Raw genomic sequence first — 14,998 nt, 5'->3', positions numbered from 1 at the left:
ATTTTATTCTGTAATCTAATTATATTATTCAATTTAGGGGCGTTAGGATAAAGGTAAATTACAAAAGGAAAAGGGAATTCAACTAGAGTAATTTTATTTTCATTCTCTTTATCCTATTTTGGTTTTAAATTTATCCCAAACATAAAAAATTATACTTCATAACGTAAATAAACTTATTTCATTTTTACTAATTAATAACACATGCCAAATTCTCGATCTCACGTGCATGAAAAGAATTCAAACATTACACCTATTTTCTCTTGCGTCTTCTCGTGCACCTGTGCACGAAATTGTTTGGCATAAATTTTGGACTGCATGTTTATTCAAGACACTAATAAACGAATAGGTGCATATATTTGCATAATACATAATGGGTACATATATTCATTAGGTTAGAGCATTTATCGTATAAAATTCTTAACTAAATTATTTATGTAAAATTTAGGTGTCATCTAGATATCTAGATGGTAATATTTAAATATATGTAAAATATCTATTTAAAAATTATGTAAAATTTAAAGTACTCCAATATTATTTTTTTTAACAAAAATTATAGATAATTATATTTAATTTGTTAAATTTGTCGAATCACTAAATTTATTAGGTATACTTTCGATATCATATTTATATATAACTATCACAATAACCCGTGCGAGCCACGAGTTATTTTATATAGTTTTTTTATGCATGCAATTATAATGTTTTTAATTATATTCTTATTTGTAAATTTTGTATAATGTCTAACGTATTTATCTGTGTATCATTTTTATACAAGACATTACTAAATTAAACAACGTTTCCAATATAGCTCATTAAGAAAAATAAATAAAATATATATATATATATATTATTGTTTGTGTTGTATATTTGTATTTAATGAATAAATATAAACAGGTAGTCAGTGTACGTTTAAAATGAAATAAATAAACTTAATATATACAATGTCGTTGGTATGTTTACAAAGAAAAAGTTAAAAATTAACATAAATGTTGAATACAAAGTTGGCCAAAAAAATTGAATTTTATTTAAATAAACTATATAACTGGTCTATATTATTACTGAGTTCTCTACTGACTTATAATTAACTTACTCAATTTAAAAAGATAAAAATTGAATAACTGAATTCAGAATTACTTACGATCATAATATAAATTATATAAAATTTACACTACTATTAATATAAAAGTTGATTTTAATGAAAGATGTTAGTTTTTGAAATTTAAGTTTGGAAAAATGTTAGTCTTTTACACTACTCTTAACAAAATAAGATTAAGTTATATGTGTTTTTAATTTAAAAAAAAAAAGTTATATGTGTCTATGTTAGCATGTGAATTATTGTATGTTATAGTATGATCATTATTAATATATAGTGAGACAATTGATTAAATAAATAACATGTATTTATAATTATTCAAAAATTAAAATTATGTAATAAATAAATTACAATAATTTATATATGGTATTCACATTATCACTCACAAACAATCCATATCTATTTTTTACGTGGCCGAGTATCAATTATGTAACATAAAAATAAATTATATATTGTAAAACTTATTATTGATATTCATGATTTTTTTCAAGAATTTAAAGGAAAAATTGTAATTATATCGTTATTTAAACTATTTTTAAGTTTCTTTCATTACAACTCTAATATTTTTTCATATAAATTTGATAATATTGTATACTATTCTCCAAAAATTAATTTTTTTTAATTCGATCAAGTTTTATAAATATTAGTTGAACTCGTTAATTTCTTCAAATTATTGAACAATATATATTTTTTAAATAGTATAAAATGAATTGAATCAAATGTTACAATATAGTATAGATATAACTTTTATTTGAATAATTCAAAATATTAAAATAATTCAAAATATTTGTATAATACTATCTTGATCAATAAATATTATTTATCTAAAAGAATTCTTTTTAAAATGCTATTTTTTTTAAAGTGAAAAATGAAAAATAAATCGATTTTATATATCACATAGTTTTAACAAATCTCGTGAGATCTAATATCAAATTTCAAATATTTCTAAAATGGGGACAAGTCCGAAAACACAATTGCGCTACGATTGAAGTTAGTAATTTTAATACAAATAATCAGTTGACTTGATCCTATAAATACCTCAAATACATTAATTTATATTAATATAAGATATCAAAAAATTTCACATTATTGGTAAGATATTCTTGTCGAACTTGTAATTTAAATTTACTAAACATAGAATGTGACAATGTTTTTCGGCTAGTCATGTAGTCAAATTTTGAGTATTTTTTTAATAATGTGCCAAATTATGATTTCAAATTCAAAATAAACTAAAATTCATTGACTCATTATAATTCGAACTTATCTAAATATTTAATACCAATCTAAATTATTTATATATAGGCGATTCTATTTTCAATATTTTCTTTAAAAATTATATATGTACATTTTAATTATTTTTTATAATAAAAAATATGTTAAAAATATATGAGATATATTTTCAAACTAAAAAATAATAATAAATAAGATAATAATCCATTTATGTACCATGTCTAACTTTATATCTGGAATTCAGTTCTTTAAAATTAATTGTACAAATATTCAAATAATTATATTTTTTTTTGCGGAATTCAAGTAGTTATCTTTAAAATTAAATAAAATATTTCTTTAGCACACTTACATGTATGTGTATGATAAAAAATACATGTGACAATATGGTGTAGTGGTATGCGGTTGTATAGAGAAATGAAGCAACTCGAGTTCAATTACCCGAAAACACAATTTTTATATAAATATTAATAATAGGTAGTTTAGTCTTTTAATGAGATTTTTTAATCTCAGCATATTATCCCCGTGCTATTATATATAGAAGAGATGGTCTTCACCCTTCTCCTTAACTAAAATTTTACATAATTATCAATTTATCATATTTTAGCCAACAATTATATTAATTAGCACTGAATATACTCCTAAGGTCCTTTTTTTTTCTTGTACATAATAACATAACGTAACCAAAATAATTATAATGCACTTGACAAAAAGAAAAGAATCTTTTTTTCTTATACTTAATAAGATAACAAAACAAAAAGAAAAAAAAACAATTATAGCGCAAATCTATCCTAACAAAAATCACAAATATTCAGTTCAAACTTTTTTAGAATAAACTCATAGAAGCTTAAGTTAAAACACAAGTGTCCTAAACCCCCCACACTCCTGTCTAGGGTGTGCACGGTTCGGTTCGGCTCGGTTTTTACCGAAAACCGTTACCGAACCGTGTATGTCGGTTCGGTTTCTAACTATTAACTGTAACTGAACCGTTCGGAACGGTTATTTTTGGTTCGGTTAACTGTTTATCGGTTTCGGTTTTTTTCGGTTTTTATTTTTTTAAAAAAATAATTATTTAATATAATACTAAGAATATTTATAGACGTTATTTAATACAAATCTAAGAAAATTAATTGTTTAGTATAATGTAACAAACAAGTGACATCGGGATTCGTATTGATGAATTAATAGAGCTATATTATGAATGACTATCGAGTAAGAGCAAGTGCAAGTAAATGACTATCATGATCCATGTACATGCCCAACAACAAAAGGTTTTTAAAATTTGTATATAAATTTGGCAAGTATCATATACTCATATTTGTATAAAATAGATAAGTAAATAAATATATATTAAATATTTTAAAATAATATTAGCAGTTCGGTTTTTCGGTTTGGTTTTAAGGATAAAACCGTAACCGTTACCAAACCGTCCGGTCGGTTCGGTTCGGTTACGGTTTTTTTCGGTTTTTGTCGGTTTCGTTTTTTTTCGGTGCGGTTTTTCGGTTTTTCGGTCCGGTTTCGGTTTTCGGTTTTCGGTTTTTGTTTGCTCGCCCCTGCTCCTGTCCTGATAAAAAAGAAAGCCCTATAAACCCTGTTTCGCCAAAACCCATAATTCAACTCACAAAATCTATACATACATAAATTGATAAATACATACACAAATTGTCAAGTTTTGAGCTTAAGGGTCATCCTGAATAAATGGAGTCGGAGGAAATTGCAGCAAAATCATCACTTTCTTGTGAGAAAGCACCAGGTTCTTTTTCTGTGGAAAATTCTGATACTAATGCAGTTAAAGATTTAAACTTTTTGAATGTTAATGATAGTAGTGGTAGTTCTAGTAATGGTTCTGGCTTTTTTAGTTTTAGTAGTGATGATAATGGTGTTGTGAGCAGTGAGGAGGGCTTTGAAACTGCTTCTGAGAAGCCAATTCTTGAGAGTACTGATATTGAGACAGTTGATGGGGATTCTTATGAAACTTTTGTTGGGTTTTCGATGTCAAGGAAGGATGAATTTGTGGAGTTTGGTGATGATGTTGTTGGGGAAATTGATAAAGGTGGAGTCTTGGAGGGTGGTTTGGTTGGAGAGAAATTAGTTGGTGGTTTTGAGGCCTTTTTGGGGGAGGGTTCTGGTGAGACTTTTGTCGGGGTTTCACAGTTTTTGAAGGTGATTAAGGATGTAGTAAGGGAAGATAGGGAAGATAGTGAAGATGATGTAGAAAAATTAGGAGATAGCTGCGAGGCTTTTTGTGGTGAGGATTTGAGTTTGAATTTGAATGGAAGTGCTGATGGTGTGGGACAGGATGATAATGTGATTGAGTACAAGGGGGATTCTGTTTGCGTATTGAGTGAAGATTTTAGTTTGGTGCCAAAAGAGGGCTTTGTTGGCAAGGAGACGGAGATTGTACTGAAGGGTGATAATGTTATGGAGGATGACATGATTCGAGCTTTGAATGGTAAGGATTCCGATAGGGATATAGTTGAAAAATATGGTATTGAGCAAATAAGTGCTGACATTGTGCAAGGAATAGAGGGTAGCTTTGAAGTTGCATGTAAGGGGGACTCTGTGGTGGAAGCTATGAAGGTTGATTTGTTGTGTGCTGGAATGGAAGAGGCCGGGAGTGTGAAGTCAGATTTTGAATTATATATAGTTGAGGTCACTAAAACGGACGATAAGATCAGGCAACTAAACGAGGGCAATCTTGAACAAAGTAATCCTGCAGACAATGTAAATGTGGATATGTTAGAACCTGGGGTGGCTATTGTTTGCAATGTGGTAGTAAATGAAGAGGCTGATGGTTGTGTCGGAAATATTCAGGATTATGGAAGAAAGAAAGTGACACAGGCCCAGGGAGGAGAAATTGGTACAGAGGCTATATTGGAGAATCATATTGACAAAGAAGTTGTATTGACCTGCAATTCGATAAGTGATAATGCAAATGAATTTCTTGATTCGGTTGATCAGACAGAAACTGTAGCAAATAGTCCATTCAAGGTGGAAGAAGACAAAGAAACTGACGATGCCTTTATACAGCCTAAAGAAACTTATGATGACAATTTAAGTGTTCGAGATGAAATAGTGGGAAACAGTATGTTGGAAAAATTACTTACACATGAATCTTCTGAACTAAATCTAACTGAAAGGAAGCCAACTGAAGAGGAAAATGGAATGAAAGTTGTCATGAATGCAGTAAGTCATATTAAAGGTTTGGGTTTAGAACGGGGGACAAATGGTATGACATTCGGAAGATCTATGACGGAATCAGATGGAGTTGATTCTGATGAAGAAGAAGAAGAAGAAAAGAAAGAGGGCAAGGTTTTATTTGATTCATCAGTTAAAACAGATTTATTGAAAGCAGCAGTAGGTGTTGATTCAGGAGGCAGTATGACATTAACTTCGCAAGATTTGTTTAGGCTTATTTTTTCCCAGCAGTCTTTTCAGCCTGCTGCAAGACCTAATAGCTTCAATATTTTTAGGCCTTCCAGTTTATCTGGTGTTGAAGAATCTGTAAACAACTTGAGTCAGGAGGAAAAGAGGAAGTTGGAGAAGTTACAATCAATCACGGTGAAATACTTGAGACTTGTTAAGAGATTAGGCCTATCCGCAGATGAACCCCTAGTAGCCCGGGTTTTATACCGTCTGGGACTTATCGGGGGTAGGCAAAGCTGTCCACTTTTTGGCCTTGATACTGCAAAGCGAACAGCTCTTCAGCTTGAAGAAGATGCGAAGGAGGACATTGACTTCTCCTTGAATATCCTTGTACTTGGAAAATCAGGAGTTGGTAAGAGTGCAACTATAAATTCGATATTTGGGGAAGAGAAAGTACGAATCGACGCATTTCAACCTGCAACATCTTCTGTGAAAGAAATTACAGGTGTGGTGCATGGAGTTAAAATCCGGGTCTTTGACACGCCTGGACTTAAGTCTTCTGCGGCAGAACAGTCTTTCAACTGTAGTGTCTTGTCTTCTGTAAAAAAAATCACTAAGAAAACACCCCTTGATTCTGTACTGTACGTGGATCGCCTGGATGCTCAAACCGGAGATCTCGATGACTTGCATTTGCTGCAGACAATTGATACTTCTCTCGGATCTTCTTTTCTGCAAACTGCCATAGTAACTCTTACTCATGCAGCTTCTGCACCTCCAGAAGGACCTTATGGGTTTCCTCTAAGTTATGATGCGTTTATTAGTCAACGATCGAAAGTTCTGTTGAAATCTATTAGAAAAGCTGTCCCAAATTCGATGAATCAGGTTTGTCTTGTTGAGAACCACTTCTCATGTCGGAAAAATAGAGAAGGACAAAAGGTGCTCCCTAATGGTCAAATCTGGAAGCAACAGTTAATGATGCTGTGCTACTCCACTAAAATTTTAATTGAAGCAAACTCTATCTCAGAGCCTCAAGAATCATTCAACTATCGTAGTCTACTCGATAGGTATTTTAGGCGCTCACTGCCGTCTTTGTCGCTGTTGTCTTCGACTCTGCAGTCTCACGTGCACCAAAAAATACTGTCCTTTGGACATGGTCATTATAATTGTGATGCTGATATTGACTTGGAGGAGTTATCTGATTCAGACAAAGATGAATATGAAGAGGATGACTATGAATATGATCAGCTTCCACCATTCAAGCCTCTCAAGAAAACTCGACTTTCTATGTTGAGCAAGGAGCAGAGAAAAGCATACTTTGAGGAGTACGATTACCGTGTAAAGCTTCTTCAGAAGAAGCAATGGAAAGAGGAGTTAAAAAGAATGAAAGCAGCAAAGATTGAAGGCATGGATTCCACAGATGATTATGGTAACACTGACGAAGACCCCACTGATGATGGATCTTTCCCATTACCCCCACCTTCCCCCGATGGTGATGAACAAGCATACCAGGATAGGTTTGTGGAGCCAACTTCCCATTTTCTAGCAAGGCCCACTCAGGATACTATCGGTTGGGATCATGGCCGTGGCTATGACGGGGTCAATCTTTTAAAGAGAATTGCCACTTCCAGTAAATTTCCTGCCGAAATAGAGGTTCAGATCAGTGCAGATAAGAAAGAGTTCACCATCAACTTGGTATCTTCCATTGCAACAAAACATGGGGAGAAAGGATCAAGTTTGGCAGGCTTTGACATAAAAAATATAGAAGGCCAGACTGCTTACATCATAAGAGGTGAAACTAAGCTAAAAAATTTCAAGAAGAATAAGACAACGGCTGGTATAACCATCACACACATAAATGAAAAGTTTGTCACTGGTTTGAAGCTTGAGGATCAGATTACCCTCGGTAGGCAGTACTCTTTGGCTGCTAATGCCGGCATGATCCAATCTCAAGAGGATGTAGTATATGGAGCCAATTTCAATATCCAGCGGAGGGAACATGATTATCCGATTGGACAGATTCAGTCGTTACTTTGTCTTTCAATGGTATGTTTGAGAAATGAATTGTGTTATGTGTTGAACAGTTTTGCACAGTTTTCTATTGGATGGAATTCCAAGGTGGATCTTAGAGCCAATATAAACCAGAATCGCAGAGGCCAGATATGTGTACGGACAAGCAGCTCTGAATCTCCCTTTATGCTTGCTAGTATTTTATATGCTGCAGTTGCGATATGCAGGAAACTATTTTGTGGCACAGATAAATAATGAAGTTTCACCGTGAGATGATTATTGACCTTCAGGTTTAGCAAATACTCCTTCATTTTCTAGAACACTATGTAGTAGATATTAGAAATTTATCGGAGTACTGTTTAATTCTGTCCATGTCGAAACTGCTTCATTATCAACATCATTTTACTACTATAGTTCTCCAGTTATCTTCAATTTACATACCATTGTGCATTGTGTTGTTTTCAATTTACGGAGACTGAGATTTGATTTTACTACAGTTTCTGTCTGGCAATTTTGCCTTTTTAGTAGTGTGGTCTTCATGAACAATTTTTTTTCATTATCTGTACATATTGATCTTATGAGCTTCTTTCTGCACATACATTCTTGGTCAGTTAGCTAGAGCTGTAGGGAAGAGATTTTACCATAGAGAACTGTTTAAGTATATTTCTGCAATGTAGCAAATCAATATACTTTTATGACCTCTCCAACCAGATGTTTAAGCTATGTTTTTTATATAATATAACTTGGTTGGCCATATTTATTTCTGGCATCTTCATGATCAGAATTTAACCTTCTAATTAATTTTCAGATCATCTGGTGTCGGACAGTTTTCAAATAATATCATTGATGTCAATATAGTCGACTAGAACGCCTTTTCATTTTTTCCCCTGTTAGGAGAACTAGTTGAAAACCCGCGCTTCCCGCCATGAAAAATTATTTCTTAAAAACTGAAATGGATTTAAGTGTATAAATTGATTAAGTGTATAACGGCTAAAAACATGTTTAACTGTCTTTTTACTAATATATTATATATATATATATTATTTTTTGAATAATATGCTCAAATTAGGGAAAATAATAACAATGCATCATTTATCATTATTATTTCTTGAATTGTAGGCTCAAATTAGGAATACCAATACATATTTAATTTCCTTGTATATTTTTTAAGTTACCAAATTATGGAACGATCTTGTAGTTCTAGACGAATAATTATAGGAGTAACTCACATCATTGAATAACTTACAAATATAGATGCGTAGGCTTAGGACGTGAAAGATGTCATTCAAAATTAATTATTATTTACTGATAAGATTCTCGTGAAATTTTAGCAGTAGTTCGAGTACTTTGTTTTTTAGCAATATGTTCTCAATTTTTAACGGCATGCTTGAAAATTAGAATATAAGATTTTCGGGCTTGAGTTAATTTTAAAGTGACCATTTTAAGCTAAGCAAGTTTAATCTTTCGTATTTATTTTTGTTTGCCTGACACTTGTAAAGGACACGCGAATAAGGAAATATGTGTTAAAAGAAATCCATCAACTTCTAATGTCACTATCATGCATTATAATATAAGGATTTACGGAATAAATGGTTAATAAAGGTGCTTTGTGAGCTTAATAATCCTCGTACAGTAGTTTATTGCGTAGATAACCCGTTAATTATTCTCAACGAATGCAAATCCTGGCTACTTCTTACTGTTCATTTATAGAGAACAGATTAATAATAATATATAATAAATCAGCTCAATGACAAGTAACATAAAAAAGGTGGCCCACATATAAAATAAAATGATCAACTTATGCCAAATCTTATGATTTTGTTTAACAAACTACTTGCAAAGGAAATATATACACATTATAATTACGGATCACAAAAGTCGGTTTAGAAAATGAAAGTAATTGATGCAATTGTCACACAACTCTATTTTATTATATTATATTATAGACAACACAAGATTAAGGATCGATTTAGACGCACGAATGACCATTTAAGAAAATATTTTGACTTGATCTTTTTAACTTTGAGTGCACTATTAACATCATGTCCTACGGAGATGTGAAAAAAGCAGGTATCTAATCTTATATTATTTGTGAAGCTTGTGTTTAACCTTTACCATTTGCAAATAGTATATATGTAGGGAACAAAGTGAAACACAAACCAAGGCAACAATTTTGTAGCTACATGTCCATCTTATATACCAGTTTCCAGCTCTTGAAATCAAAAGAATTCTAATGAGTAGCAAGAATCAAGCTTTTGCACCAAAAAAATATAGTTTTAAAAAGATTGGTCTATAGAAGACAAAGTATACTCAATGAACACCAGAAAAATAAGAACATTGATAGAGATATAAACTAACTTATTAGCTTACTATTGCCCAACCTGCTTGTTATGAATTGATAGAAGAAGCCCTATGTAAACTGTGGCACCCTGCCAATCCTCCAACCGATTTTCTGGATCCAGAGTCAGCTTATAACTACTTTAGTAACACAATACAACTGCACAAAAGATCAAAATCGTGAATCAGAATATTTTTTAAATACAATAATGTACAAATTTAAGGGACATATCCAAAAATATATACCTCACATATGCACGAGTAATTACCTGGAAAAAAATATATATGAAAAAATATGTGATAAATTACTAAATGAAATGATATGCTTGTTAACAGTCATATAATTTATAGTTGCAGCGTAGTGTGAGGAGGTGTCAGCAAGCTGGGCTTCACCAAGAATTTGAGATAACTAATTGTTGGGCCACAACCCAAGTTGTAAAGAACCCACCTAAAAAAGCCCATGTAAGAAGTATATAAAGACTTGTAAACACACTTGTAAAGGGATCTGATCAATATACTCTAACAATGGCACTAGAAGGAGAGGAGGGGGTAGACCCTCCTTCTATTTATCATTGTTATTTATCATTGTTTTTATTTGTATGCTGTTTCTAGGAGGGGGTAGAACCTCCTTCTAGCGCATGGAAATTATAATGGAAGAAGTACATTCGGGCATATGTGGAGCCCACCTTGCAGGAAAGAACATGGCCTTAAAGATTATAAGACATGACGTTTTTTGGCCCACCAGGCGCCAGGATTGCGAAAAGTACACGAAAGAATGCAAACCCTGCCAATTGTATGGCTCGAAGAACCACAAGCCGTTTGTGACCTTTAATCTTACCACTACGCCTTGCCCATTCTACATGTGGGGCATAGACCTAGTGGGACCACTTTCAAAGAGTTCCAAATAGTGCCAATACATCATTGTAGTGGTAGACTACTTTACCAAATGGATGGAGGCAAAACCCCTCGCCCGAATCAAAGAGCTGGATGTAATACATTTCTTAATGAAAAATATAGTATTCCGATTCGGAGTACCAAGAATCATCATCACAGATAACGGCACCCAGTTCACGGGCGAAAGTTGGAAGAACGCTCTCGAAGAGCTCGAGATCCAACATCTCAAAGCATCAGTGGCATATCAACAGGCCAATGGACAGGTTGAAATCACTAACAAAGCAGTTCTACAAGGCCTCAAAAAGAGACTGATGGATGCCAATAGAAACTGGGTAGATGAACTTCCAAGCGTACTGTGGAGTCTACGAACCACCCTAAAAGCTGCAACACACTACTAGAAGTAGTAGATACAACATCGGTATTTAGACATCGACATGTAATGCACCCGATGCTAAAAGTCTGTTTAACATCGGTTTAAAATAAGCGATGTTGATTATAAATGTTGACATCGGTTTCACATAGTAGCCGTTGTCTATATTCAAAAATTAAAAAGGCCAAATATATATTTTTAATTTTGACATCGGCTGATTTTGTTAACCGTTGTCTATGACCATGTTAAAAAAAAATTAAAATTTCACTTATCTTCCCCCCCCCCGGTTTCAGTACTTCCCCCCTTTAATTTTGACAAATATTCACTTTATTCTTATTCCCCCTTTTCCAAAATATACCTCACCGACTTCCCTCGTCTCTCCCGAGACCCTCGTCTCTCTCACCGTCTCTTTCTTGTTTCTCTCACCTCTCATCTCTCTCCTCTTTTTCTCTTACCTTGAAACTCCCGCTCATCTATCATCTCTTTTTCTCTTTTTGCCGAAACCCTAATTTCAGCCCCAACTCAAATTTAAGCTTTGGAGTTTCAAATTGAGCTTCAAACTAGTAAGATTATAAACTAGTAGAAGTTTTGGAGCATCCAGAGGTTCACAGATTTGATGCTTTGGAACTTTCAGGTTTTGGAGCATCTGGAAGTTCACAGTTTGGAGGTTTGGAACTTTGAGGTATATTCTTCTATCTCCCTCTTTTGTGCATGTATATAAGAAACGTTTTTTTTTGGGTTTTATGTTCGGTTTTTTTGGGTGGTTTTTGGGAGTTTTCGGTCGGATTATATAATTGGACAAGACGGTTTTGGTACTGTTTACAAGGGAAATATTGATGAGAATCTTAGAGTTGGTTTGAAATATCTTCCAGTTGCGTTTAAGATTCTTATAAGGAAGGGCTCCAGGGTCATTGTGAGTGGCTTGTGAGTCTTCAAATTCATATTACTTGTTGTTAGTCTAATTATTATGTATTGTGATGTAATTGACTTTTGGTTTGTTTTATATACTGTGAATTTTCTAGGTGAGCTAAGGCATCCGAATCTGGTCATGTTGTTTGGTTATTGCTGCGAGGATGATCATAGGTTACTAGTTTTTTACAGGTGTTGTTCATCCTGTGTATGATATCGAGATTTGCTTTTATCCTCCGTTATCGAGATTGTAATATCATTATAAATCTTGTCGTTAAAGTTTCTCATATACAATCGATACTAGCTAAAACTTGATAATTTTTTTAACTTGTGTTTTCAGGAAGTTATTTTTGTGTGTGTGCGTTGGTCTCTGGGCAGGGCTTATTATTGGTTTTGTTACTGAGTACTACACGAGCAATGCTTACAGGTAATTGTCCAATTGTTGATAAAATAATGTTATGCAAATTTATATGTCAAATTTGCTATCATTTCCTTGTATATCTGAATTGATTTTTTCTTCTCATGGCAGCCCTGTGCAAGATGTAGCTGATTCCTTGCAGGACTAGAGCTGCAACAAATGTTATTTTTGGCCTTGCACTAGGATACAAATCTGTCATTATTCCCATTTTTGCCATTGCAGTCAGTATTTTTGTTAGTTTTAGCTTCGATGCCATGTATGGTATTGTCGTGGCTGCACTTGGTATGCTGAGTACAATTGCCACTGGACTGGCTATTGATGCATATGGTCCTATCAGTGATAATGCCGGAGGCATAGCTGAGATGGCAGGCATGAGTCACAAGATTCGTGAAAGAACTGATGCCCTTGATGCTGCTGGGAACACAACTGCTGCCATTGGAAAGGTACAATGATCCTCTCTTCCTACATAGTGACTTTACTTCTTATCTCTAGACATATGCAATTAGACAGAGTGTTGTAAGTTCTTCCATATTTTTATTATAATGCATGCTGTAATCGTTAGATTATTAAATTTTCTATTTCTATGTGAGAGCACTACAATCTCTTCTTACCCATGCATTGATCTAGTTTTGGATATCTGAGAGCTATTAATTACTCCAAAGTCCAAACTTTGCTGCTATTTATTATTCTGTGATTATTATTTAATATTATTTTGTTTTCTTGAAATGATCTTATTCAGAAATTTAATTACCGACACTCACACATGCCTCTGCCAAGAGGCTTGAATCCTGGATCTGCTGCCCTTGTTTCATTAGCACTTGTTACATTAGCACTTTTTGGTGCCTATGTAAGTCGTGCATCAATCATAACAGTTGATGTATTGACCCCAAAGGTCTTCATTGGCTTGCTCGTTAGTGCCATGCTTCCTTATTGGTTCTCTGCCATGACCATGAAGAGTGTGGGTAGTGCAGCTTTGAAGATGGTGGAGGAGGTCCGCAGACAATTCAACACCATTCCAGGTCTCATGGAAGGCACTGCCAAGCCTGATTACGCAACCTGTGTTAAGATCTCAACTGATGCGTCTCTCAAGGAAATGATTTCTCCCGGTGCCCTTGTGATGCTTACACCCCTCATTGTTGGAATCCTATTTGGAGTGGAGACCCTTTCTGGTGTTCTTGCTGGTTCTCTTGTTTCCGGTGTTCAGGTAATTTTTACTAGCCAGAATTAGGACAGAATGAATTATCTGCATGTCCAAAAATTATTTTATTTTTAACCCTTTGGAATGCTGGATCCGTAGATTTACTTGCTAGATCACTGCGAGTCTGTTTTTCAAATCCGGATACTAGAAATTGTAGTTCATTACTTGAACTTTTTGCCAACAGATAGCAATATCTGCATCCAACACAGGTGGTGCCTGGGACAATGCTAAGAAATACATCGAGGTAAATAACAGTTTATTTGAACGTGTCAAGTTAGTGCTTTAATTTTTTATTATTTTATCTTGATGATCAAAATTTTGTTATTTCCGTTGGGCATTTATTATTATTTCATTTGATGATCAAAATTCTGTAATTTATGTTAGGCCGGGGCCTCTGAACACGCTAGGACCCTTGGACCAAAGGGTTCTGATCCACACAAAGCTGCTGTTATTGCTGTACATTTTAGCTCTCATTTATGTTTTCATTTGATACATTTGTGTTGCATATCTTATGTCTCCTGCTAGTACTATATTTACGTTTCTATTGGCACAGTCTCTTTGGATGCAAAACATTTTCTAGCCTAGACAAAGGCGGTGCTATTCAGTACTTACCGCGTAGCCTGATTTTTAGATAACGACATTTTATGTGAATACTATACTACGCTGCAGAATTGGATTACATAATGTTGAAATATAAAAAAATATAGATCTGAACTAGATAATGAAATTATATGAAGTTGCCAAATATTTTACAGTGCTTGTATTTTGGCTCCCCTGACCCTCAATCCTAGCTTGTAGGTGCCAATGTGTGCAAGCATGGATGAACAATTGTTGGATGCTATGTGTGAAGGTGATCCAGTTGATGAAATGCTTTTTGTGATGCGTGGAAAGATTTTGACGATGACCACCAATGTATAAACTCTTGACAAGTCCTTAGTTAAAAGAGTCTGGATAACTAAGTTATTTTATTGTTATTGGTTGGGATGTTTATTTTAGACTTGGAATGTATGTTCGAATTGATTGTTAGAATATTGTATCTTAAGATATTTGGTATCAATGTAGCTTTATGTTTCTGTTGGATGTTTTTGGTTGGATGTTTCAATGTTTGGTATTTTTTTGGTTGTGTAAATGCAATTGGTTCATGTGGCTGTAAACAGGACCAGGATGGCATGTAATTTA

General features: G+C 33.6%; 1 protein-coding gene and 1 pseudogene across 1 annotated transcript; both read left to right on the top strand.

Annotated features, from left to right (window-relative positions):
- Positions 1-3,939: 3,939 nt before the first annotated feature.
- On the top strand, positions 3,940-8,287 carry LOC141687465 (translocase of chloroplast 101, chloroplastic-like). Its single transcript, XM_074492758.1, has one exon. The coding sequence runs from the start codon at positions 4,019-4,021 to the stop codon at positions 7,946-7,948; it is 3,930 nt and encodes a 1,309-aa protein (XP_074348859.1). The 5' UTR covers positions 3,940-4,018; the 3' UTR covers positions 7,949-8,287.
- A 1,206-nt stretch (positions 8,288-9,493) lies between these two features.
- Positions 9,494-14,737, top strand: LOC141686246 (pyrophosphate-energized vacuolar membrane proton pump-like; annotated as a pseudogene).
- Positions 14,738-14,998: the final 261 nt, after the last annotated feature.

The sequence above is a fragment of the Apium graveolens genome, chromosome 9 (assembly GCF_009905375.1).
Source record: "Apium graveolens cultivar Ventura chromosome 9, ASM990537v1, whole genome shotgun sequence".
In the NCBI taxonomy this organism is placed as follows: domain Eukaryota; kingdom Viridiplantae; phylum Streptophyta; class Magnoliopsida; order Apiales; family Apiaceae; genus Apium; species Apium graveolens.
The sequence above is the reverse complement of the archived record's forward strand: the minus strand, read 5'-3'. Positions and strand labels throughout refer to the sequence as shown.

Excerpts from the sequence above, each read along its gene's own strand:
- LOC141687465 (XM_074492758.1), top strand. The coding sequence starts at position 4,019 with ATGGAGTCGGAGGAAATTGCAGCAAAATCATCACTTTCTTGTGAGAAA.